Source organism: Hyla sarda, chromosome 6, assembly GCF_029499605.1.
Source record: "Hyla sarda isolate aHylSar1 chromosome 6, aHylSar1.hap1, whole genome shotgun sequence".
Classification (NCBI taxonomy): domain Eukaryota; kingdom Metazoa; phylum Chordata; class Amphibia; order Anura; family Hylidae; genus Hyla; species Hyla sarda.
Window position 1 is genome coordinate 65,477,684 of NC_079194.1, and position 27,500 is coordinate 65,505,183.

General features: G+C 43.8%; 1 protein-coding gene across 1 annotated transcript in view; it reads right to left on the reverse strand.

The window, feature by feature from the left end:
- The window catches only part of TNRC6B (trinucleotide repeat containing adaptor 6B), a 151,588-nt gene that overhangs the window by 50,969 nt on the left and 73,119 nt on the right, over nucleotides 1-27,500 (reverse strand). The window contains exons 4-6 of the mRNA XM_056524012.1: nucleotides 20,365-20,452; nucleotides 8,963-9,332; nucleotides 1,715-4,108 (exon numbers count right to left, since the gene is read on the reverse strand). Coding sequence (XP_056379987.1) covers nucleotides 1,715-4,108; nucleotides 8,963-9,332; nucleotides 20,365-20,452 — 2,852 coding nt within the window. The remainder of the gene's footprint in view (nucleotides 1-1,714; nucleotides 4,109-8,962; nucleotides 9,333-20,364; nucleotides 20,453-27,500) is intronic.

Here is a 27,500-nt window from a genome sequence, read left to right on the forward strand (position 1 = left end):
TAAGTATTTGGTCAATAACAAAAGTTCATCTCAATACTTTGTTCTATACCCTTTGTTGGCAATGACAGAGGTCAAACGTTTTCTGTAAGTCTTCACAAGGTTTTCACACACTGTTGCTGGTATTTTGGCCCATTCCTCTATGCAGATTTCCTCTAGAGCAGTGATGTTTTGGGGCTGTCACTGGGCAACACGGACTTTCAACTCCCTCCAAAGGTCTTCTATGGGGTTGAGATCTGGAGACTGGCTAGGCCACTCCAGGACCTTGAAATGCTTCTTATGAAGCCACTCCTTCCCCGCCCGAGTGGTGCATGCTAAAAGATCCAGCCACGTTTCATCTTCAATGCCCTTGCTGATGGAAGGAGGTTTTCACTCAAAATCTCACAATACATGACCCCAGTCATTCTTTCCTTTAACTGCAAAGGGACCAGGACGACTGATCCGTGTAAACAATCCCAAAGCATGAGGTTTCCACCCCCATGCTTCACAGTAGATATGGTGTTCTTTGGATGCAACTCCGTATTCTTTCTCCACCAAACACGACGGAGTTGAGTTTTTACCAATAAAAGTTATACTTTGGTTTCATCTGACCATATGACATTCTCCTAATCCTCTTCTGGATCATCCAAATGCTTTCTAGCTAATTTCAGACGGGCCCGGACATGTACTGGCTTAATCAGGGGGACACGTCTGGCACTGCATGATTTGAGTCCCTAGCGGTGTAGTGTGTTACTGATGGTAGCCTGTGTTACTTTGGTCCCAGCTCTCTGCAGGTCATTCACTAGGTCCCCCCGTGTGGTTCTGGAATTTTTTTCACCGTTTTTGTGATCATTTTGACACCATGGGGTGAGATCTTGCGTGGAGCCCCAGATCGAAGGAGATTATCAGTGGTCTTGTATATCTTCCATTTTCTAATAATTGCTCCCACAGTTGATTTCTTCACACCAAGCTGCTTGCCTATTGCAGATTCAGTCTTCCCAGCCTGGTGCAGGTCTACAATTTTGTTTCTGGTGTCCTTTGACAGCTCTTTGGTCTTGGCCATAGTGGAGTTTGGAGTGTGACTGTTTGAGGTTGTGGACAGGTGTCTTTTATACTGATAAGTTCAAACAGGTGCCATTAATACAGGTAACGAGTGGAGGACAGAGGAGACTCTTAAAGAAGAAGTTACAGGTTGGTGAGAGTCAGAAATCTTGCTTGTTTGTAGGTGACCAAATACTTATTTTCCACCATAATTTGCAAATAAATTCTTTAAAAATCAGACAATGTGATTTTATGGATTTTTTTTCTCATTATGTCTCTCATAGTTGAGGTATACCTATCTTTTTAAGTGGGAGAACTTGCACAATTGGTGGCTGACTAAATACTTTTTTGCCCCACCGTATAACACTATTAGGCCACGATGAGAGTGCCTGTTGCGGTTCATCCAGCCTGACTGACGTAAAGACGTGCTGCACATCGATTACCAAAGAAATTGTCTGACATTCGGCAGTTATCCTGTATGTATTCTATTAAATAAGATAGTAAATATAGTGCCTAGTCTGGAGTGCATTGCCATCTCTAAGTTACTTAACGAAAGTAAGGGGCACTGCAAACATTTTAAAGTGGCAGATTCTCACTAATATGCGAAAACATTCAAATAGAATAACTTTCAAGGACCGGTAAAACAGACAATTTAGACACGTATATAATCAGATAGCAATAATGGTGTTACCCATACCTGATGGCGCTGCCTTGTTGGCTGCTGGCCCTGGCATTCCCTGTTCCCGCGGTAACTGTCCAGGGTTTCTGTCTGCATTCTTGTCCCACAAGCTCACATTCTTGTAATTGTAACTGTTCGGATCCCCCCAGGCTGCTGTACCGTCATCAATGTCCATTTTACGACCAATGTTTTGTGGGGTTGGCTCTTCCCAGCCACTTGGCTCTTCATCCTTCGCCACTGTAGGGGTGGGACCACCTTTCCATCCTGGGGTGGGTGGCTGTCGCCCATTTCCAGATGGTGGAGCCTGAGGGCCCCAAGAGCCAGAAGACTGTGCAGCTGGTGTAGCTTCCTGCTGCTTGTTCCAGGGTACAGGAGGCCGAGGGGCTTCCCAATTACCTCCTGCAGGTGGCCTTTTACTCTCTTCCCAACCACTTCGAGAAGCAGGGTTAGTGTTAGCCCCATTGCCCCAGGAGCCAACATCATTCTGCCCTACTTCTCCCCAACCAGAGGAAGCTTTGTTTCCTGAACCATCCCAGCCAACAGGGCCTTTGGGAGGCTCCATGTCCTCACTGTTGCTTCCCCCCCATCCATTCTTTCCAGCTGACCATCCACTTCCAGGATTAAGTTGCCGAGTACCCCAACCTTGCTCAGTACTTGAACCATTATCATTGTTCCATCCAGGACCTGCCTTTTCCTCTTGACGTCCACCACCCCCACCCCCATTCCCCCCACCACCACCCCAACCAGATGGGCTATTTTTATAGTCATTCCAGCTAGTTGTTTTGGTGTCCTTCCATTCCTGACCGGATGAAACAGGGGCAGGAGATTCTCCCCAACCAGACTTATTTTGATTGCTTTGGCTGGGGGCATCCCCCCAACCCCCTGAGCTCTTTGCTTGTGATGTATTTTCCCAGCCTTCAGTGCCTCGGTCTGCTTTACCATCAGGTCGAGATGTAACTTCTTCAGAATCCCATGCTGCATCTTGCTTTATCTGGGTTTGGCCCCAGCCCGTGTTGGAAAGTACTCTGGGATCTAAGTCTGTTCGATTCAGCAGAGTCTGCAAAACAGCCTGACTGTCTGGGAGAGATCTGTGTGTACGCCGGCTAGAGGAGTTCAAGCTGTCTCCACTACCCCCAGCCTTGGGGTTACTTCCAGTGCTTTGCCCACCTGCCTCACTTCCTGCAGAGCTGGGAGATCGACCCCAGCAGGCCGATGATGACACGTTGCCCTGGTTCTCGGATAGTGAGTGGCCCTTCTGATTGTCCCATGCTCCAGTGCTAGAATTTCCTTGGCCTGAACCCCCCCAATCTCCAACTTTTAAGTCCTCTTGCCCAGACAGCTGCTTCCATTCTCCCTGAGACACCCCACCTGCCACCAATTTGTTCCCTTCACCCCACTTCACTTCACTGGGATCTGACTGTGGGCCATATCCCCAAGAACCATTTCCACCACTTTTGCTGTCCCAAGAATCTCCCCTGGACCCATTGGGCCTATGAGATGAAGACACTTTCCTTGCATCCTCCCTCTCTCGTCCATTATTTCCAGAATTGCCATGTCCACTATTGGCATCTCCTGTGACAGACTGACCCCTCGTCGTCCCCCAAGTGCCCACCCCTCCATTCTTTCTTTCTCCAGTGCTTTGAGCAGAGAGGTCAGTACCTCGGCAGGCATCTCCCACCCCAAAGGCAGTTCCCTTGTTGTCAAGGGGATTTGAAGAATTTGAGTTCGTAGAGTTAGTGTTTCCATTTTTTGGTCCGTCAGTGTGATGGGTTGTTGCCGGCTCCCTGCCTGAGGCTGCAAATCCGGCACCCGCATTTTCCATCTTTGACTGCTGCTCCCGAGAGGTTGGACCCGTGGGGCCAAGCTGTGCGCTGGAGAAGCTGCCATCTGGCTCTGGGTTCCCTTTCCTGCTGCCTTCCTGAACCAGGGCCGGCCAGGCCGACGGGTTGGTATTTGGGTTAAAATTGCTGAAACCAGAGGAAGGCCCCGTTCTTTCAGACCCACCCATATTCCTCCAGTTTCCTTGTCTATTAACGCCCTCTGTAGCAGGGTTGGAAGACGGGACGGGCTTAGCCTTGGGGTCAGCTTTCCATACCCCTTGGATACATTCACTGCCAGGCTGCTGCTGCTGTTGACCTTGACCCCCCCTTCCTTTGTGATTAGTGGCGCTTCCTTGCGGGGGACCCTTCTCCGAGGCTGGATTCGAGGCACTGTTGTTGTCTGTGGCGTTGTCGGAAGGGGGCTCTGCGTCCACGCCGGCTATGCAAGGCCACTCTTCCATATCCGACCCGTCTACAATCACTTTGTCCCAGGCGTGGGGAGGGTTTGCGTTAGGGCCGCTGCTGGATGGGGCTCCCGAGCCCCAAGTGGAATTTGCATAATTTGAAGTAGCAGCTGCCCCTGATGATGAATCTGGGAAAAAAAAAAAAAATAGGTGCAATTAGACTCAAAATTGATTGAAGGGATTGTCTGACTATTTTTTAACTGTCTAATAAATGAACATTTATTGGTATTCCCAATCTTTATGTGGTCTTTCATGCATCCCTTCAGTTTTTAATGCACTTCCTGTCTGGTGTACATGTACCTGTACTAAACTTCCTGTCTATCCAAACATGAAGAAAGGAAAAATGCACTCACCCTCAGTAGTTCACTTGCAATTTCTTCATTCAGCCCACGTCTTGTGTGAACAGACACAGCATAAAGTCACAGCATCCCCGGAGTGCAGCTTGTACGTTTCACGCCAGGGGCCTGAGGAAGCCCCAACAGGCGTGAAACGACCGTCGTCATCCAGGTGAGACATCCCTGCTATTGCTGCTCTACACGCTGCGCTCTGGGGATGTTGTGACCTTATGCTGTCTCTGTTCACACAAGATGTGGGATGAATAAAGAAATTGCAAGTGAACTACCGAGGGTGAGTGCATTTTTCCTTCCTGTTATTCGGATTTATATTGACTTGTCATATTAACGCACCGCCCAGACCCTCACTTACAGACTCCCCATTATATAGTGCAGCTGAGTATACAGGTGTTTGCCGAAGAGATGTGGGCAGTGCTGAGTGTGACACTATTGGTTGTGAAAACTTCCTGTCTAGTATACATCCCATGTAACACACTTTCTGGCTGGTTAGGACACTAAACAGAAATCCAGTCAACTCTATTGTGCTCACACTATGTGAAAGGATTTTTGGTAAGGAATGGTGTAGTGGGGGAGAGATAAGGTTGTCTGAATTCTTGGCTAAAGTGTCTTGCATGAAAGAACACAGAAAGGTAGTAAAATAACTATTTACAAATATAGGTTTGTTTATTAAACAGTTGAAAATAACATTGTCGGACAACCCCTTTAAACTAGTAAATATTTACAATACATCATATAAAGCTGTAACCAAGTAAACATTTTAGAAAAAGGTCATAAATGTCTTGGCAAACAGGATTGCAATATAAAAAAAAAAAAAGAAGTTCATGTATCCATAGAATAGGTAATAACTCCCCAATTCTAGGACCCACACCCATTACTAGAAAGGGGGTGAGGAGTCTGGAGCCCACCATGAGAAGTTTGGTAGGCACGTTACTGCTTTATTCAAGGTGTTTAGAGCTAGATGTCCCTACAGACCATGAATGAAGCCGCAATCATCAATCCATTTAAGCCTTGGGACGCCAGTTATGAATCTTGGCAATGTGGCCACCACCAGATGTATATCACCAATCATCTATCCTGTGAAGAGGTGATAACTGTTAATTGTGGGAACACCCTTTAAAGTCATTAAAAACATGCATAAAAGTCTGCCTACAACACAAAGAACAAAATAGAAATAGGATATAAGTGAATGGTTAAATAGTTAATTGAGAATAATATGAGAGGATTAAAAAGGGGGGCACCACGCGGGGACCAGGTTGCAAAAGAAGTGCATCAAAAAATATATGCAGCTACATTCTTGGTCCAACTGGATATGGTTTAGGTAATACAGTAAGGAAAAATTGCAATACTGCAATGTGGCAGGATATCACATGATTCTTGGCAATTCAGATCACATAAACCCACACCACGGCCATAGACATGAACAGAGAGGAAAACACTGCTAGCATAAAACTGACACTCCTGTCCTCTGATAAGTCATCAAGCCCTCTGATCAAGTGTATAAAGGGGCTATGGATCATCTTAAATAAAGAACCTAACATACCAAGTTAAGCCAGTTGGACATATTCTATATACAGTATATTGTAATCTAGCAGAGGTGAAACTACAATAGCCAGGGCCAAAACCGAATTTAAAGGGGTACTCTGGCGCTTAGACATCTTATCCCCTATCCAAAGGATAGGGGATAAGATGCCTGATCGCGGGGGTCCCGCCGCTGGGGACCCCCGTGATCTTGCACGCCGCAACCTGTTAAAATCAGACCCCGGAGCGTGTTCGCGGGACCCCCGCGATCAGGCAACTTAGCCCCTATCCTTTGGATAGGGGATAAGATGTCTAAGCGCTGGAGTACCCCTTTAACAACTGTCCGCCAATTAGTTTAGTCTGTCCAAATTAGTCCCCCTTTTAAACAGCAGCAAAACAGTCTGAGGTCTCCCAGGCCTGTATACATCATTTCTGAGCAATCACATTAATTTAATGTCAGAGTTGTTGATTAAGGTTTTAGCAAAGGTTGGACCCCCTTGCGATTGAACACTTAGCCCCTATCCTCTGGATAAGGGGTAAGTTGTTTATCCCCAGACAACCCCTTTAAAAGGGACTGGGACTGGGCTTTCATACTACACACACATTGTTGACAAGTGTGGCATTGTTTTTTCCCTAGGGTTAAATTCACATCTGCTTCCATCACAGGCTGTGTCCAAAAAAAAAAACATTGCAGTTTTTCTCTGGCAAAATGGCAGACACCATGACGGCATCCTGACAGACGTCTTAAAATACAAAAGGGGCCATCACAGGGAGTATTGCTGGGTCAAGTGACCAATCAGGCAACCATAAGTTTTAGTTCTTTCTGTTTTGATAGAACAGAAAAACAGAAATGCAAATGCGCACTCAGCCTACCCCTGTACAACTCAAACTTTATAACAAACCTAAAATATGTTGAATGCTTCCTAATAACTACAAATTATTATTCCTTAAAACAAAACACGCGAACATGAATTTACTCAGGAAGTAAACTAGTTGTAATATATAGTAAAATCCTGTGTACGGAGAGAGACGTACTGAGCACACACACATCATTGGAGAGCTGTTTCTGTTTCCACTCCGAAGGATAAAAGCCAAGTTTTTGGACCTACATAAGAGTCTACAGATGTCTGGACAGAAGTCTTGGACACCATGAGGGTTACCCCTCAAGAGGCCTCAATATGTGAAAGAGATTCTTACAGCCTGAAAAGCTATTCCAGAACACCATGTACACTGCTAGCTTTGCACAGAAAGGGGCCTTTGTGTTCTGAAGAGACCCTTCCACATGCAGAGAAGAGTATGCGCCTATTCTAAAGTTCAATGGATTTAATACATCCTACATGACACCGCTACTTCAGAGATATCAGCTCATCATTCTCGAATATATACCACTACCTTTTATCTACAATTTGCTAAAATGTTTTGGAAGCGGAGAGAAACCCCAGAGTAGACAGCTGTTATGTCTTATATCCACACCTAGACGAAAGTATCAAAATCCTTAAGTTACACCACTGTTCCTCCACACGTGGCTCTCTGCCCCTCTGCATGTGGCTCCCCCAATGTTGGCAAAGGCACTTTAGTGCACCCGTCATTGCATTGAAACTCGGCAATAGTGTCAGAGCCTTATCATAAGGTGATACATCTTTCCTGTTAAACACTCTGGGGCTGCTTTTATGGTCTCATACTGTCAGAGTAAGTTCACACAAATAATCAGCAGCGGGTTTTCCTATTGCAGATTTGCTGCAGACCCATTGAAGTCTATGTGTAGAAACATAATCCACTTGTGGATAATCTGTAAGGCTGGGTGAAAATGCATGCGGGGCGCTAAATATGCTCCAATGGCATAATGCCACTGTTCCATTGAAGACTAGATTTCATTTGAGTATTCAGTCAATGCTATGGGGATTTTCTCCTACTCTGGACAGTTACTGACATGGACAGAGGTGGCAGCAGAGAGCATTGGGGTCAGACTGAAAATAACTACACAACTTCCTCTGTAGTATACAACAGCTGATAAGTACTGGAAGAATAAAGATTTTTTTTTAAATATAAGTAACTGATAAATCTGTTTAACTTTCCGGCATCAGCTGATTTAAAAGAAAAAAATATACTTTTTTTTTCTACCAAAGTACCCCTTTAATGCAAGGTGGCCACAATGGTAAGAACTATTGGGTGTGGATGTTATTATTGTGTTGGCACTTATAATACCTGATCATTAGCACTTAAGTCTAGTGAGGTGAAACTATGCCAGCGTTTACCAGTGTGCCTCTAGCTCTTGCAAAACTACAACTCCCAGCACACCAGGGACAGTCCAAGGCTGTCCGGACATGCCAGGAGTTATAGTTTAACAGCTATAGTTTAACCTGTTTGGGAAACACTGCACAATGCCATGTGTCACACGGGAAGTCCCATCTATCAAGTGAATGGGGGTCCCGATTCTTCCAAGGTGGCAGCTAGAGATGAGCGAACTTACAGTAAATTCGATTAGTCACGAACTTCTCGGCTCGGCAGTTGATGACTTATCCTGCATAAATTAGTTCAGCTTTCCGGTGCTCCGGTGGGCTGGAAAAGGTGGATACAGTCCTAGGAGACTCTTTCCTAGGAATGTATCCACCTTTTCCAGCCCACCGGAGCACCTGAAGGCTGAACTAATTTATGCAGGATAAGTCATCAACTGCCGAGCCGAGAAGTTCGTGACAAATCGAATTTATTGTAACTTCGCTCATCTCTAGTGGCAGCATCTAGAACAGTGTTTTTTCAAACAGTGTGCCCCCAGCTGTTGCAAAACTACAAATCCCAGCATGCCTAGGCAGCCAAAGGCTGTCCAGCATGTTTGGAGTTGTAGTTTTTCCACAGCTGGAGGCACCCCGGTTGTGAAAAACTGCACTACAACAGGGGACAATTCAGAAATGTAGTTGGAGTCACTAGATGTGAGCAGTGAATAGTACAACATTTTGCCTTGATCAAAACTAGATCAGTTTTGGAAAGGTGGTCTGGGTAGTACAAGGTGTGACTAGGGTAGAGCTAAAACACAAAAAAAAAATTTTTTTATAAAAAAAATAAAACAACAGGCATTAACTTTTAAACTATATTTAACACAAGTGTTTTCATTACCTGTAGCGGGTCCGCTCTCCCCCGGCAGCAGTGCTCCTGTCCCTGGCTGTGCATTGCCTGGGCTAGTCCCTGGTGCAGTGGAGGAGGGGGGAGTCCCTGCTCCTCCCCCCAGCAGCATACAGGACGCCGGAGGGGGCTGCCCACGTTTCAGTAACACTTTGTGGTCCTGCTGGCAGCGGAATCGCGGTGGCACCTCCCGAGGCATGTAGCGGGCGGTGCTGGGCGGTTGTCCGTTCGGCACTGCCACCCTTTTGGCATTGTTGCCACCATTTACTGGTGGCGAGGGGGAACTGCCAGGTAGGCTGGCGGCCGTCGCTTGGCTTGAACTTGGTTTCGTCACTTCGGGCACTTTGGTTTTTTGTTCTGTGACCTACAAAGAAAAATAATTCATGAAATCAGACATTGTCTAATATCACAAAACACATCAAACTTTTTTGTTTGTTGCATTTTTCTGCCCATTAAATGGGCAGTGTCATTAAACATGATTTTTAATATTTGATTCATTATGCCAACAATACATAATTTTTGTAATTGGCTTCCATAAAAAAAAAAAAAGAAGCTTAATGTTAGTTTTTTGGCTGTATACTTCTGGCCACTAGGGGTCTCCATTCTTGGCCAGAACACATTCCGTCTGGTCAAAATCTCAGATTCTAGTCTTCTGCTTGTAATGTCAGGAGACCAAACTCAGGAAGTGTTTCTCTGCACTGAGTTTGATTGACAGCTGGCTCACTGACAGCTGAACAGACTAAGCTGCACAGATTAAAAGCTGAACAGAGTTTCACTGAAAGCTGCTGCACAGTTACAGCACTGCAACGATATGAGGGCCGAAGTTGTCCCCCAGCAGGCTTCAGTGAAGTCATGCCTGCTGGGAAACGCCCACTTCCTTCTACTGGAAGATTTCAATATGTGAGCACAAAGAAAGGTAAGAGACACAGCTTTTTAAAGCTCTGAAATTTTTTCTAAGGGTGGGAGGGGTGTTAGGAGTAGTTAGGAAATAGTCTGAGTACGTTTATTTAGTGACGGGTACTCTTTAACCCCTTCCCGCTACAGGATGTATGCATACATCATGAGCGGGCTCCCGCAATAGAACGTGGGGTAACGCGCTGACTCCGCATCATATGGCATCGGTCCCGGCGGCCATCAAGACCGGGACCCGTGGCTAATACCGGACATCACCGATCGCGGGAATGCCCGGTATTAACCCTTCAGACACGGCGATCAAAGTTGATCGGCGCGTCTAAAGTGAAAGTAAACTTTGCCGGCTAACTCAGTGGAGCTGTTCGGGACCGCCGCAATGAAATCGTGGTGTCCCGAACAGCGTGCAGGGCAGCAGGAGGGTCCCTACCTACCTCCTCGCTGTCAGAGCGCCGAATGACTGCTCCGTGCCCGAGATCCGGGCAGGAGCAGTTGAGCGGCAATAACACTGATCAATGCCAGGCTATTGCCTGGCAGTGATCAGTGTAGAAGATCAGTGTGTGCAGTGTTATAGCCCCCTATGGGAGAAAATAAAGTGTTAATAAAGATCATTTAACCCCTTCCATAATAAAAGTCAGAATCACCGACTTTTCCCAATAAAAAAAAGTGTAAATAAAAATAAACATATGTGGTATCGCCGCGTGCGTAAATGTCCAAACTATAAAAATATATTGTTAATTAAACCGCACGGTCTAAGGCATACACGTAAAAAAATTCAAAAGTCCAAAATAGCGTATTTTTGGTCACTTTTTATACCATAGGGTTTTATTGGGAAAGGGGCATTTTTAGTATTTTTTTTTGCACTTCATACATGTATTAAACAACCTTTTATTATTTAAAATGTTTACAGGTTATACTATGCTGCAATACATTTGTACTGCAGCACAGTATAACCTTATCTGCTGCAGATACTATAGCGTGTGTTACCCAGCCTCTGGCTGGATCTCACAGGCATCCGTAGCTGGCAGACAGGGAGTCATCATCTGACCTCCTGCTGCCATAGCAACCCGCGATGGTATCGCCGCACTGCAGATTGTGAACAAGGGGAGTGCAGATCAGGATTGATAACGGCATCTATGGGGGTTAATGCTGCCGGGACTGGCACAATCGCGGCCCCGACAAATGCGGCGGGTCCCCAGCTGTGATTGACAGCCTGGTCCTGCTGCCGATCTCCTGCGCTGCCCGTGGCAGTGCAGGAGATCACTAGGACATATGCATATTTCCCAGTGCGCAAACATGTTGGGTGCTGGGACGTATGCTTACAGCCTATAGTGGGAAGGGGTTAAGGGTAGGGTCACGTGTAGCATTTACGCGGCTAATTTGATACTTTGTATTTTTTAGGTTTGTGGCTATGAGGATCTTTAAAGGCTGTGTTCGCCCAATGTATTTTTACCAAATATTTGTTGTTTTGATTGGTGAACTCATTGAGAGACAAGAAAGTCCACCAAATGCGTGCGTGCGTTGCACCGTGCGTGCGTTGCACCGTGCGTGCGTAATGCACCGTGCGTGCGTAATGCACTGTGCGTGCGTAATGCACTGTGCGTGCGTGCGTAATGCACTGTGCGTGCGTGCGTAATGCACTGTGCGTGCGTGCGTAATGCACTGTGCGTGCGTGCGTAATGCACTGTGCGTGCGTGCGTAATGCACTGTGCGTGCGTGCGTAATGCACTGTGCGTGCGTAATGCACTGTGCGTGCGTGCGTAATGCACTGTGCGTGCGTAATGCACTGTGCGTGCGTGCGTAATGCACTGTGCGTGCGTAATGCACTGTGTGTATATGTGTGTGTAATGCACTGTGTGTATATGTGTGTGTTCCAGCATTACTTCCAAATGGCTGAAGATATATCAATTAAATTTAGTACACGTGTTACTTATATGTCAAATAAAAATATAGCTAAAGTTAAATTACCTATCCCCATTTGCAAGGGTCGGGGTTTTTATCTAAAGTCCCCTGAAAGTCTATGGGACTTTCGGTACCTTACTCCACAAGCTCTGCATCTCGTGTGAATGTGTTGGTCCATCTTGGAAGCCACAACCCTATTATCTTTGGCCCTTTTTGTTTTGGTTTCAGGATAAAATACACCATTTTTGCCCTGTAGACCCACAATTAAAATAAACTCTTCATCCCAGCTCAGCACCACCTTACTCCACGTGCTCCACTTCTTGGGGTGAATGTGTGGATCCAGTTTGAAAGACACACCCCTTCCAACAAGACACACCCCTCAAAGAGACGCCCCCTTCTTTTTCACTCTACTATCTCTTTATTACAGCTCAGCCTGACATGGGGGACGTGATACAGAGGGGCGTGAGGGGTCATCGTTACTTTTCCTCTCCCACAAGGTTTAGGTAGGAAGACGCCAGATACTCTGCTATAAAGAGTAAAGAAAGGACGGGGCACGATATAGAAAGCCGGACGCTGGATTGAGGAGATGACATAAGTCAAGACTCATTTTAGGGAACAAGTTGGCTAGGACTTTGCTGTTAATAGTTGTCAGGGAAGAGGCTGAAGACAGGAGCTTTGTATCAATAAATTTGTGGTTTGGAAGCCAAAGTGCTTTCACGTCGGCCTGTAAGTGCTTGTCCCTGAGAGGAGAAGGGTTGGAGAGGAAGTGAACGTACAATACAGCCTGGTATTTTACACACAAACCTAAGTACTAGACTTATGAGAAACTCCACAGGCGGGACACAACTCATTCCTGACATTACAGGATTAAAGCCAACCATTCTTAGGCTGGGTTCACACCACGCTTTTGCAATACAGTTCCCGTATCAGGTTTTTGATAAAAAAAAAAATTAAATAACTGATTCCTCAAAAAATCACTAAACTGTATCAAAACGTGTGTACAAATTTTAATCCGTATACGGTTTGAAAAATTATGTCTGGTTGCATCAGTTTTTTTAAGAAAAAAAAAGTATACGTTTTTAACTTTTCATTCCATTATGAATAAAGTTTCAGTTGTTTGATTGAAATTACAAGAAAAAAAAAAACTGTGCAGAGTCAAAAACCGTATGGTGAAAACCGGATGGAACCGTATGCACATATTGTTCTGTACGGTTCCCATGTTTAAAAAAAAAAAAAAGAAAAAAAAAAGTGTACGTTTCAATGCGGTTTTTCACCCGGACTAAAAACTGTGATAGGTTATGGGAAGAAAAAAAAAAACTGACAAAACCGTACAGGATGCAAAACGGACACAACCTGATGCATCTTTTCACATACGGTTTTCAGTGGAGAGTCAATGCATACGGTTTTCAATAGGGTTCCATATGGTTTTCAATAGGGTTCCATATGGTTTTCAATAGGGTTCCATATGGTTTTCAATAGGGTTCCATATGGTTTTCAATAGAGTTCCATACGGTTTTCAATAGCGTTCCATACGGTTTTCAATAGCGTTCCATACGGTTTTCAATAGGGTTCCATATGGTTTTCAATAGGGTTCCATATGGTTTTCAATAGGGTTCCATATGGTTTTCAATAGCGTTCCATATGGTTTTCAATAGCGTTCCATATGGTTTTCAATAGGGTTCCATATGGTTTTCAATAGGGTTCCATATGGTTTTCAATAGGGTTCCATATGGTTTTCAATAGGGTTCCATATGGTTTTCAATAGGGTTCCATATGGTTTTCAATAGGGTTCCATATGGTTTTCAATAGGGTTCCATATGGTTTACAATAGGGTTCCATATGGTTTACAATAGGGTTCCATATGGTTTACAATAGGGTTCCATATGGTTTTCAATAGGGTTCATTATGGTTTTCAATAGGGTTCCATATGGTTTTCAATAGGGTTCCATATGGTTTTCAATAGGGTTCCATATGGTTTTCAAATTGAAAACGTATACGGGAACTGTATTGCAAAAACGTGGTGTTAACCCGGCTTTATATACGTTCTTACATCTACATCAGTGGTCTCAAACTGTGGCCCTCCAGATGTTGTAAAACTACAACTCCCATCATGCCCGGACAGCCAAAGGCTGTCCGGGCATGCTGGGAGTTGTAGTTTTGCAACATCTGGAGGGCCATAGTTTGAGACCACTGATCTACATGAATAAAGTACAGGAGTGGGCAACGTGGAAAGTAGGGTTCCCCTTTCCCTACTCTGAGCTCTGCAGAGACAGATCAATCGAATTAAAGGGATCTCTATCACACAGATAGATTTGTCAATTGACTGACCCGGATCTATAACTGGACGGAAGCTCCTCTATGCATGTAGAAGTAGTTTGGAGATGGATGCTTGCAAAAGCCATCACTGCAAACAATAATGTGCATATGCTTAATGTAAAAATGTCTTGTGATACGTCCCCTTTAAATCAGGAAGGCTGGTTATTGTGGTTAGAAGAGCGTATATTAATTAGGGTGGAGCAAACTGTATGCGCTGTGTAAATCACATACTAACTGGTATAGTATTGTGGAGCTAAAGCAGTCATGCAAGAGAGGGAACAGTAGGATGTCCCTGCATGTCCCACTGTCAGATGCTACATAAGAAGAGAACCGTGGTCCTAGTGCTGGGCGATATGACCAAAAATTAGTATCACAGTATTTCACGGTATTTTTTTTTGTTTTTGTTTTTTTACATTGAGACTTGCATTGAGGTGGCGTAGCGGAACTAAATGGGCTTTTGGAACTACACGATCTGAACACTGGGGCAGTGGAGTACCCTTTTAAATAGATGTAACAAACAACCCTACAGCCTCCAGCTGTTGCAAAACTACAACTCCCAGCATGTTGGACTATATAGTAGTGTGTAGTGTATAGTATAGGTCAGTGATTCCCAACTAGGGGTGCCTCCAGCTGTTGCAGAACTACTACTCCCAGTATGCGCAGACAGCCGTTGGCTGTCCGGGCATGCTGGGAGTTGTAGTTTTGCAACAGCTGGAGGGCCTCAACAGCTGGAGGGACTACTGTAGGTATAGTATATTATACAGACCCCTGTCCATCCCAGAACCCTGACTCACCTTCCCAGTTGCTGCAGGGACCGTCCGGGGAGGGTGGTCCGGGCCATCCATCCTTCCTGTAGTGTCCGGCGGCATTCCGGGTGGAGGGTGAACCGGTCCGGGCTGTCCTTCTCCGGGGGTCCTCTTCTCCACTCGGGGCAGGCTCCGGCCTAGTAACGCTGCATAAACGCCGCTGCGCAGTAACGTCCGTGCGCAGCGATGCACCTGACGTCACGGCGTCTATGCAGCGTTACTAGGCCGGAGCCTGTCCGGAGTGGAGAGGAGGACCCCCGGAGAAGGACAGCCCGGACCGGTTCACCCTCCACCCGGAATGCCGCCGGACACTACAGGAAGGATGGATGGCCCGGACCACCCCCATTACGGGTAAGTTTAATTTTTTTTATTGACTCTGAGGGTGGGGGAGGGGCCCAACCAGTATAGGCAAAAATCCATACCGTGGGAGAAAAAAAAAAACGGTATCCGGTTCATACCGGTATACCGCCCAGCACTACGTAGTCCTAAGCTTAAATCTGACCCAGAACAACATCTGCATAGTCTGTATATCCTCCGTGTTTGGGTGGGTTTCCTACGACACTCAAACACATGCTGACATGTTACTTGGCCCCAGCGTGTGTCAGGAAATTAACTATAAGCCCCACCAGGGACAGGGACTGGTGTGAGTAATGACCATCTGTACAGTAATGCAAAATATGTCGGCCCTATAGAAGCCTTATGGATAAAAAAAAAAATATGAGAAACCTTTAAAATCTTCTTTAAAGGGACCTTAAACAGATGCACTGGTAATGAGCGGAAAGAAATGCTAGCTGGGCCACTGTCAATTTAATTGAGATTTTATGAGAGAATAAATACAATAGTATGAAAAGCGATTACCCAGATGTGGACAACTACAGACCCCTCGGTAACCCATTAATAGTAAGATAAAAAAAAAAAATGAAAAAAAAAAAAAAAGAGTGGTACATAATATACAGTGTTCACACATTGTATCATAGTAAGTGTGACTTTTTGTACTCCCACAATTTTTGGAAAATCCACAGAATATTTTCTGCATTTTTGGAAATGGCAGGAATAAAAAAAAAAAAAAATACTTAAAAACAAAAAAAACGATGTTAATGCAACACAACATGTGAACGCAGACTTCAGAGGCACTGTCCATAATGTCACCCAAATGGCTTGATATGTCAGGATTGGAACCTGGTGATCTTGTCAGCCTAATCGGTATCAAGACACTGACTATTCTGGCGTTACTGCAATAAGGTTTATTATATACACTGCTCAAAAAAATAAAGGGAACACGAAGATAACACGTCCTAGATCTGAATGAATGAACTAATCGTATGAAATACTTTCTTCTTTACATAGTTGAATGCGCTGACAACAAAATCATACAAAAATTATCAATGGAAATCAAATTTATCAACCCATGGAGGTCTGGATATGGAGTCACACTCAAAATCACAGTGGAAAACCACACTACAGGCTGATCCAACTTTATGTAATGTCCTTAATACAAGTCACAATGAGGCTCAGTAGTGTGTGTGGCCTCCACGTGCCCGTATGACTTCCCCACAATGCCTGGGCATGCTCCTGATGAGGTGGCGGATGGTCTCCTGAGGGATGTCCTCCCAGACCTGGACTAAAGCATCTGCCAACTCCTGGACAGTCTGTGGTGAAACGTGGTGTTGGTGGATGGATCAAGACATGATGCCCCAGATGTGCTCAATCGGATTCATGTCTGGGGAAAGGGCGGGCCAGTCCATAGCATCAATGCCTTCCTCTTACAGGAACTGCTGACACACTCCAGCCACATGAGGTCTAGCATTGTCTTGCATTAGGAGGAACCCAGGGCCAACCGCTCCAGCATATGGTCTCACAAGGGGTCTGAGGATCTCATCTCGGTACCTAATGGCAGTCAGGCTACCTCCGGCAAGCACATGGAGGGCTGTGCGGCCCCAATGAAATGCCACCCCACACCATTACTGACCTACCGCCAAACCGGTCATGCTGGAGGATGTTGCTGGCAGAACGTTCTCCGCAGCGTCTCCAAATTCACGTCAGTCACGTGCTCAGTGTGAACCTGCTTTCATCTGTGAAGAGCACAGGGTGCCAGCGGCGAATTTGCCAATCATGGCGTTCTATGTCAAATACAAAACGTTCTGAACTGTGGACGTCGGGCCCTCATACCCTCCTCATGGAGTCTGTTTCTGACCATTTGAGTGGACACATGCACATTTGTGACCTGCAGGAGGTCATTTTGCAGGGCTCTGGCAGTGCTCCTCCTGCTCTTTCTTGCACAAAAGCGGAGGTAGCGGTCCTAAAGCTGGGTTGTTTACCTCCTATGGCCTTTTCCACGTCTCCTGATGTACTGGCCTGTCTCCTGGTAGCGCCTCCATGCTCTGAACACTACGCTGACAGACGCTGCAAACCTTCTTACCACAGCTCGCATTGAAGAACCATCCTGGATGAGCTGTACTACCTGAGCCACTTGTGTGGGCTGTAGACTCCGTCTTATGCTACCACTAGAGTGAAAGCACCGCCAGCATTAAAAAGTGACCAAAACATCAGCCAGGAAGCATAGGAACTGAGAAGTGGTCTGTGGTCACCACCTGCAGAACCACTCCTTTATTGGGGGTGTCTTGCTAATTGCCTATAATTTCCACCTGTTGTCTGTTCCATTTGCACAACAGCATGTGAAATTGTCAATCAGTGTTGCTTCCTGAGTGGACAGTGTGATTGACTTGGAGTTACATTGTGTTGTTTAAGTGTTCCCTTTATTATTATTTTTTTGAGCAGTGTACTTGTACATCATGAATATTCATGTGGGGTGTTTATGACGCTTCATTCTTACACATCAGATTGTCGTTTCTTCTACGTAGGGGACAGCGAACCCAAAACTGATGCAAAAACAGAAATACAGAACCTGCAACACACGTCATTACTTCTTATGTTCCTATAAAACTGCAACAGATCATCTTCATGCACCAAGTCAACGCTGCCTGTAATTCATAACCAGGTCTATGCAATTCAATAAGGAGGGACTGAGACAATACATTGGGGGCGGGAGTGGGGAGAGATGAACTGCAAGCATGAACGATATGCTGACATTTTAACACTCGGCCGACTGTCCGAACACAGCATGAAGAACTGGCACGTTTTCAAAAACCACTGTGATTTGAGGCTCACCATTGCTTTAATACAGCAAAATGAACCTCAAATTTTCAAGTTTTACCATCAAATTTACCAATTTTTAAAGCTGCCCTTGAAGTTTAGTATAAAAGTTTAGGCATGTTATTAAATAGTTAAAATAACTGCAGATACTTTTTTTTAACATTGTCAAAATTTTTCCATTAAAGGGGTACTCCGGTGGATAACATTTTTTTTTCTAAGTCAACGGGTGCCAGAAAGTTAAACAGATTTGTAAATTACTTCTATTTAAAAATCTTAATCCTTCCAGTACTTATCGGCTGCTGAATTTTCCACAGGAAGTTTTCTTTTTGAATTTCCTTTCTGTCTGACCACAGTGCTCTCTGCTGACACCTCTGTCCATTTTAGGAACAGTCCAGAGCAGGAGAACATCCCCATAGCAAACCTCTCCTGCTCTGTACAGTTCCTGACATGGACAGAGGTGTCAGCAGAGCGCCCTGTGGTCAGACTGAAAAGAAATTCCTCTGGAGCATACAGCACCTGATAAGTACTGGAAGGGGTAAGATTTTTTTTAAATTAGAAGTAATTTATAAATCTGTTTAACTTTCTGGCACCAGTTGATTTAGAATTTTTTTTCCCCAGTGCAGTACCCCTTTTTCATTCGTAATATAAACTACAAAAAACTGTGTGAACATAGCCTTACAGAAATATTCTGGCTCCAGTACTGGAGAGCAATGGTCATTTCCAGCCACAGACTGGAACCTCTGGCAATGTGTATCAGTGAATACGTGTAAAATATAATACTACACATCCTAAAAAACAATAGCTTATCCCCTTAACGACCACAGACGTATATTTACGTATCTGCGGGTCCCGGTTGCTATTGGCAACCGGGACCCGCAGCTAATAACCGACATCGCTGATCGGGCTGATGTCCGGTATTAACCCTTTAGATGCCGCAATCAAAGTTGATTGCGGCGTTTAAAATGGGAGAATATGCTGCCGGTTAGCTCAGGAGAGCTGTTCAGGACATATACGTGGTATCACCGCGTGCGTCAAGGTCAACTAACTATAAAAATATATTGTTAATTAAACCGCACTGTCAATGGCGTACGCACAAAAAAAAATTCAATAGTCCTAAATAGCGTATTTTTTGGTCACTTTTTATACCATAAAAATGCAATCAAAACAAAAATGGTACAGATCAAAGCTTCAAATCGCGACGCAAAAATTGAGCCCCCATACCGCCCCATACGCAGAAAAAAAAAAAAAAAAAAGTTATAGGGGTCAGAAGATCAGTACGACAAAATCAAACCTATATAAGTAGGGTATCATTTTAATCGCATGGACCTACAGAATAAAGATAAGGTGTCATTTTTACCGAAAAAAGGACTGCATAGAAACGGAAGCCCCCAAAAGTTACAAAATGGCATTTTTTTCTTCAATTTTGTCGAATAACTATTTTTTTTCTCCGTTTCACCGTAGATTTTTGGGTAAAATGACTGATGTTATTACGAAGTAGAATTGGTGGCACAAAAAAAAAAAAAAAACACATCATATGGATTTTTAAGTGCAAAATTGAAAGATATTGATTTTTAAAAAGGTAAGGAGGAAAAAACGAAAGGGCAAAAATGGAAAAAGAGTCCTTAAATGGGCACTATCGTGAACTTTTTTTTTAATATGTTGTAGTACTTATGTACTACAACATATTTCTAATATACTTTATTTTTTTGTAATTAAAATACTTTATTTGTTGTTTATTTGTTACGGATGGAGCGGGTGTGCGCGCCAGGGTTCGGGGGAGCGGGATGTGCGGCAGGGTGCCTCCAGTTGTTTCCCCACTACAACTCCCAGCATGCCCTGACCGCCAATAGATGTCAGGGCACGCTGGGAGTTGTAGTGGTGAAACAGCTGGAGGCACCCTGTATAGATGAACTAAGGGCGGAAGTCCCACCCAGCAGGTATCCGTGATGTTGTGCGTGCTGGGGAAGTCTGCCTGGTAAGTGAGTACAAAAAGACATATTTAATATAGTAAAAAAAAAAAAGTAAAGGCAGGGAGGGGGTTAGGGATAGATGGGCAATAGGCAGGGACAGAAAAAAAAAATGGATGGTGGGAGCTACTCTCTAAGGGGCTAAAGAAATGCATTGGTCAGCCATTAGAATTCCTTCCAGAATAGATCTGACATTATGAACAAAAGCAATATCGCTAATATGAACAGAACCCTAACCTGACACAGAAAGATAAAGGACTGTGAAAATGAGCAAATGTTCCTGGGTCACATTCTACTAAAGAAAACCTAATGAGCAGCACGTCAGCCGGGGGGGGGGGCATACCTTCTGAGCAGCGTCTTTCTTCTTCTTATCCTCTTTCTTCCTTTTCTTGTCTTCCATTAACTGTTCTTCCCTTTCTTGCTCCTTCTCTCTGGAAAACCAAAAATGAGGACATCATTTAGAATGGCGCACAATTTACACGTCCATTAACATCAAACTAAGTCTCCACTATCTCCGCTTACTGGTATTTTTATTTTAAACTTTATAAAAATAAATAAAAAAAAGGAACAAAAAAAGGATCCAACACAGATACAGCTAACACAATGTACAATCCTGCCATATGTACGCTGGACTAAGAGACTATAGTACGGGCTGCTCTGTGCACCAATGGTTCTGGATGCATAGATAGCTTGTTTTTTGCGTCACCAATTGTACTTTGTAATGACATCACTTATTTTACCATAAAATGGACGGAGCAACCAAAAATAATTATTTATGTGGGAAAATTGAAAAGAAAACTGCAATTTAGCAAATTTTGGAAGGTTTTGTTCTCATGCTGTTGACTTTATGGTAAAAATGACATGTTTTCTTTATTCTGTGGGTCAATACAATTAAAATGATACCCATGTTATATGCTTTTCCATATTTGTACCACTTTAAGAAAAAAACAAACTATTTTAACAAAATTATTATGTTTGAAATTGCCCTATTTTGACCACCTATAACTCATTTTTTCCGTATACGGGGTGGTATGAGGGTTCATCTTTTGTGCTGTGATCTTTAGTTTTTATCGGTAACACTTTTGCTTAGGTTTTACTTTTTATTAATTTATCAATTTTTTTTTAAATAAAATGTGACAAAAAAAAAAGCAGCAATTTTGGACTTCATTTTTTTACGTTTACGCCATTCACTGTATGGGATAATTAACAATATATTTTGATAGTTCAGACTTAGGCACGCGGTGATACCAAATAGGTTTATGCTTTTTTTTTACGCTTTTTGGGGATAAAATGGGAAAAGGCGGATGATTTACATTTTTATTGGAGATGGGGATTTTTCACATTTAAATTATTATTATTATTATTTTTTTGTTTACACTTTAATAGTCCCCATAGGGGACTATCTATAGCAATCATTTGATTGATAATACTGTTCAGTGCTATGCATAGGACATAGCACTGATCAGTATTATTGGTGATCTTCTGGTCTGCTCAATCTCAGAACAGAGCAGAAGACCCCTCGAGACTGACTGAGGCAGGTGAGGTGACCTTGTCCGCCATTAAGGATTATCGGATCCCCGCGGCAGCACTGCGGGCAACCCGATCCTCCATTTAAAGTACCGCACTGCCGCAGATGCAGTGATCTGGTGACTTTTAAATACATAAAGGGAACCAACACAGTAAAGGAGGAGAGCATTTTTAAAAGAAGAAAAACTACCACAAGAGGACATCGTTTTAAATTAGAGGGGCAAAGGTTTAAAAGTAATATGTGGAAGTATTACTTTACTGAGAGAGTAGTGGATGCATGGAATAGCCTTCCTGCAGAAGTGGTCGCTGCAAATACAGTGAAGGAGTTTAAGCATGCATGGGATAAGCATAAGGCTATCCTTCATATAAGATAGAGATAGGTATAAGGCTATCCTTCATATAAGATAGAGAAAGGTATAAGGCTATCCTTCATATAAGATAGAGATAGGTATAAGGCTATCCTTCATATAAGATAGAGATAGGTATAAGGATATCCTTCATATAAGATAGAGAAAGGTATAAGGCTATCCTTCATATAAGATAGGGATAGACATAAGACTATCCTTCATATAAGATAGGGCCAGGGACTATTCATAGTATTCAGATTATTGGGCAGACTAGATGAGCCAAATGGTTCTTATCTGCCAATACATTCTATGTTTCTATGTGTTAAGTACCACGGCACCATGGTGTACATTTACATCCATTGTCGTTAAGGGGTTAAAGAACTGTCCGGAAAATAAGCTATCAATGGAAAAGGATATTAAAAAAAAAAAAATTAAAAAAAATAAAAATTAAAAAAATAAAAACCCCACACCAACCAACCCCTTTTAGGGTACATTCACACACAGGATCAGCTGTGGATTTGAAACACTAAAATCTGCTATTGCGAATTTTACAACACCGTCCATATGAATTTTTGACTGCTATGTAAAATCTGTAACTGTAGATTTCACAACTGTAGATTCCCAATTGCGGATCAGACCGCTCTGCCGGTAGATCATTACCTCAAAAACTAAAGGGTCGCACAGTCAAAATACTATGTGACAGACCTGACTTGTTGGGAGGTCCTATTAAATCTTAAAAAGATGGCTTGTCCCACCAATATCAGTTTGGTTACTGACTGTTCACTAGGGTGTATAGGGTCTTAAAACCAACAACAACAACAACAACAACAAATAAAATCCATTCTGATGTGTAAGGACAATCATTGAAAGCTTCCGGCAGTAATAAATACAGAATGATTTACAGTTCAGTTTTGAGAAGGCAAAAAGGGGTAAGACGGGAATAGAGTCTAGAAAGTTTTCCTCTGCGCAGAGATCGTAATCCTTCCATATTTACGGATATGTATATCCCTTCCACATCCTTTTTGGCAACACTCCAATAAGCGGTTGCTGCCCAATAGCCTGCCACTAAATAGCTCTGTATGGCAGAAGGTAATAAGCCATTAGATGCTACATTAGACCAATTCATAAATGCAAGTCCCAGCTCTTCCCATCAATCTGTCGGAGACTTCTCCATCTACAGGAGCCGAGGAGACCTATTGTACAGTAAACATCAAGTATCTGCATTTGGGTTTTATGAAATACCCTTAAAGGGGTAGTAGCCGCATGAAGACAACCCCAATCTATATGTCCTATTAGGGCACAGACGTGTGTTTCTTACAGGAGAGACATCTTTTTGAGCCAAAACAGAGCACCCCCACTGTATGAAGAGATCCGACTCCAGCTACCCCCCCCCCCAGCAAAATCAGCACCCTAAAACATCATGGGAGATCCCCCTACATTGGCAGGTCCTCCTGACTTTTGACTAATGCACGTGGGAACTTTTTCCTACTAAATGTATAGGCAAATTTTTTGGGCGAGAACAACAAAGTGAAGTGTATGGGGGGTGTCCCAACGCTCTTCTTAATACAGATGGTAGATTTCTCATGCCCGATCCTTTGTTCATGCAGAAGAGAAGTTGCTTCCAGAGCAGTCTCAACAGAGAACGCATGTACGTGTGAGGCTATGCCAGTGTTTCCCAAGCAGGGTGCCTCCAGCTGTTGCAAAACTACAACTCCCAGCATGCCCGGACAGCCGTTGGCTGTCCGGGCATGCTGGGAGTTGTAGTTTTGCAACAGCTGGAGGCACCCTGCTTGGGAAACACTGGGCTATGAACTCATTTTTTATTCTTCTTTCTTAAAGGCTGGGTTCACACCACGTTTTTGCAATACAGTTCCCGTATACATTTTCAATTTGAAAACCTTACGGAACCGTATTTAAAACCGTATGCATCGACTCTCCATTGAAAACCGTATGTTAAATGATGCATCCGGTTGCATCCTGTACGGTTTTGTCAGTTTTTTTTCCCATACCCAAAATCATAGCCTTCCACAGTTTTTGGTCCCGGTAAAAAAAAAACGTATTGAAACCATATACTTTTTTTTTTTTTTAAATGGGAACCGTATCAATGGGAATCGTACAGACCTGTATGTGCGTACGGTTCCATCCGGTTTGCACCATACGGTTTTTTGACTCTGCAGTGTTTTTTTTCTTGCAATTTCAATCAAACAAGTGAAACTTTATTCATAATGGAATGAAAATGTAAAAACACACTTTTTTTTCTTATAAAACGGATGCAAATGGATATTTTTTAAACCGTAAACGGTTTTTTTAACCGTATACACGTTAAAATTTGTACACACGTTTTGATACAGTTTTAAACAATCCGTTTTTCATTAAAAACCTGATACGGGAAGTGTATTGCAAAAACGTGGTGTGAACGCAGCCTGATCGTTCTGAATAAACTTTCGCCTGTTTGAACCCAGCCTAAAACGGGATATCCACCTGGAAATCACGGGCGGACATTCTGCACATTTGAATAACCCGGCGAGCGCTAGGACCGCTTGAAATGCCCCGTCTCTTAGATGGCAACGTATTTCCAAGCGGAATCTGCAGAAAGGCAAGTCTTCTTTCTACGGACACCGGAATTGGGATATCAAGGGGAATTCCACCGTGTGAACAGTGCAGCAGAATCCCATTGAAATCAATTGAACTCTGCTGCAGCGGAATGTCCGTGCAGAATATTTCTGTGGACATTCAACCATGTGAACATAACCTTACAGGCAAATAAGAAAAACTTTTTTTTTTTTTTACCTGCCTTTTGGATTTTTTTGTTTTTGCTTTCCAACTTTGGCTTTTTATGTTCTATAGATTTTGGGCTACAGAAAAAGCTATAAAGCCCAAAAGAAGGTTTTTGCAAATTTGCTAACTTTTTTTGGGGATGTTTACATCCAAAAAGGTGTGCTAAAACAGATGCACTTTAGAACATAAACAGCCCAAAAATACTCACTACAGCTGTAAAGGCTTGTTCACATGGGCAAAAGCCATTTAAAAACCATTGTTTTTCCTAAAAAATATATTTGGATTTTAAAGGGAAATACTTTCCTCTGATAGGATTCAGTCCAGTTTTTTGCCTTTTACATTACATTATTTTTAGAATATAAAAAATGTAAACGTACATTAAATTTAATGGTATGTGCATAAAAGTCTCCCAACAAATTCCAGTTTTTAGAGATGGCATGATACAAGAATGATACTAGCTACCAGGGATCGACCGATATTGATTTTTTAGGGCCGATAATCTGTGAACTTTGATGCCGATAGCCGATAATGTATACCGGAATATCGGTATAAGTTATCGGCAATTTCTCTCTCCCCCCCCTCTGACCCCGCAAAGCGGGCGCTTTAAATCAATGAACTGCAGTGGCTTTTGCGGTGCCAGCGACCGCCGCCGCCCGCTTCTCTCCCCCCTGCAGGTCCTGAGTCCAACCAACCGCCGCTTGCCTCCACAATCCCCGGTTTTACAATTACCTGTTCCCGGGGTCCGCGGTACTTCTGGCTCCGGTGGCGACCTGAGCTGTCACTGTGCATACTGAAGGTGACGTAGCATTGAGGACGTCACTCATCATTGCGCAGCGCACAGCAATAGCGCAGGACGCCGCAGGAGTCAGAAGTAGCGCGGACCCCGGGTACAGGAAATTATAAAACCGGGGATGGGGGAGGCAATGGGGCAGCGGCGGCGGCGGAGGTCTCTGGCCGAGGGGGGTGCATTATCGGCAAGGTAATTGCCGATACGGATAAAGTCCAAAATCGTGAATATCGGCCAAACCGATAATCGGTCGATCCCTACTAACTACAATGGAAAAAAAAAATTGATCACCCTACATCAGTTTTTCCCAACCAGGGTGCCTCCAGATGTTGCAAAACTACAACTCCCAGCATGCCTGGACAGCCTTACATATACGACCAGAGCATCAGACGGAAAGTTATCATTGGGTGAACTACAGTGTATGCATAAAAAACAAACTAAACTTGCAGGTTCTTGGGAGAGATAAGAGGTGCAAAATGGCCGACAAGCGTCTAATGTGTATGACCGGCGTCAGGTCACACACCAATAAAGTACTTGACTGGAGAGGAGTTTACTTTATCTGGGTTTCTACAGATCTGCCTGCACAGGGCAGATTACACAGGAATTGGGAGTAACCACACCCAACGTCTGGAGCAGACTCAATGGGGGAGTGTTCACTATATAGTCGGCATCATCTGAGGTCATCGACCTAACGCAGTAACACGCCAAACAAGGTCTACCATCCAAAAGCCCCGAGGCGATTAGACGCAGTTCACACTGTCAGCTGCTGGCATATTTCTTCAAAAGAAGAAGTCGTCGTGAGATCTGTACCGACAGATAAATGATGAAACTCAAGTTTCCAGCTATTACAGTAATGTATTACTATAGGCAATGGATTATTTTTGACTCAAGGGAATAGGCAGCATTTAGGCTCCGTTCACAATACGCTGTTCCTAAATTTGTGGCTCTTAAGGCAGATGGGAGATAAGGTTTTATAAGAGCTACAGTAGTGTTTCCCAAATAGGGTGCCTCCAGCTATTGCAAAACTACAACTCCCAGCATGCCTGGACAGCCAACGGCTGTCCAGGCATGCTGGGAGTTGTAGTTTTGCAACAGCTGGAGACGCACCGTTTGGAAGACACCGAGCTAGAGGATTGTAGGTTAAAATTTGTAGACTGCTACTTATGCTCAAGTGGCATACAGATATATAGAAATGAAGCGTACAGCCACCTCGCCAACAAATCAGAAGGTCAAATTATGGTCAGGTCACCCACTTATGACAATTGGGGAAAAGAAATAAATCAACAACAGCTCAGCCATGGACATTGCAACAAAAGCCACATGGTGGCTCAGTGGTTGGTATTGCTGCCTTGGGCTATGTTCACACAGCAGAATTCTGCGTAAATATTCCGTTCCAGCAAAGTTCCATTGATTTCAATGAGATTCTGCTGCACTGTGCACACGGCGGAGACCTCTGCCGCGGAAAATCCCGATTCTGGTGTCCGCAGAAAGAATATAGTCATGTCTACCCTTTCTACGGGTTCTGCTCTTAAAGGGGTATTCCAGGGGAAAAAAAATGTATTTTTATATATCAACTGGCTCCAGAAAGTTAAACAGATTTGTAAATGACTTCCATTAAAAAAATCTTAATCCTTCTAATAATTATCAGCTGCTGAAGTTGAGTTGTTCTTTTCTGTCTGACGACAGTGCTCTCTGCCGACATCTCTGTCTAGGGAACTGCACAGAGCAGAATAGGTTTGCTATGGGCATTTGCTTCTACTCTGGACAGTTTCCGAGACACGTGTCATCACTTAGACAGAAAAGAACAACTCATCTTCAGCAGCTGATAATTATTAGAAGGATTAAGATTTTTTTAATGGAAGTCATTTACAAATCACAATTCAACACTGAAGATGCAGAAAATGCAGAGCACTCACCCAAGATTCTACTGCAGTGGTAGTTTATTGCAAACTTACAAACATGAGGGTACACGGATCAGGGAGCTGTGCTGGAGGACGCGGGGGTATAGTCTCTGTGACGGACCGTTGCGCGCTTCTGCGC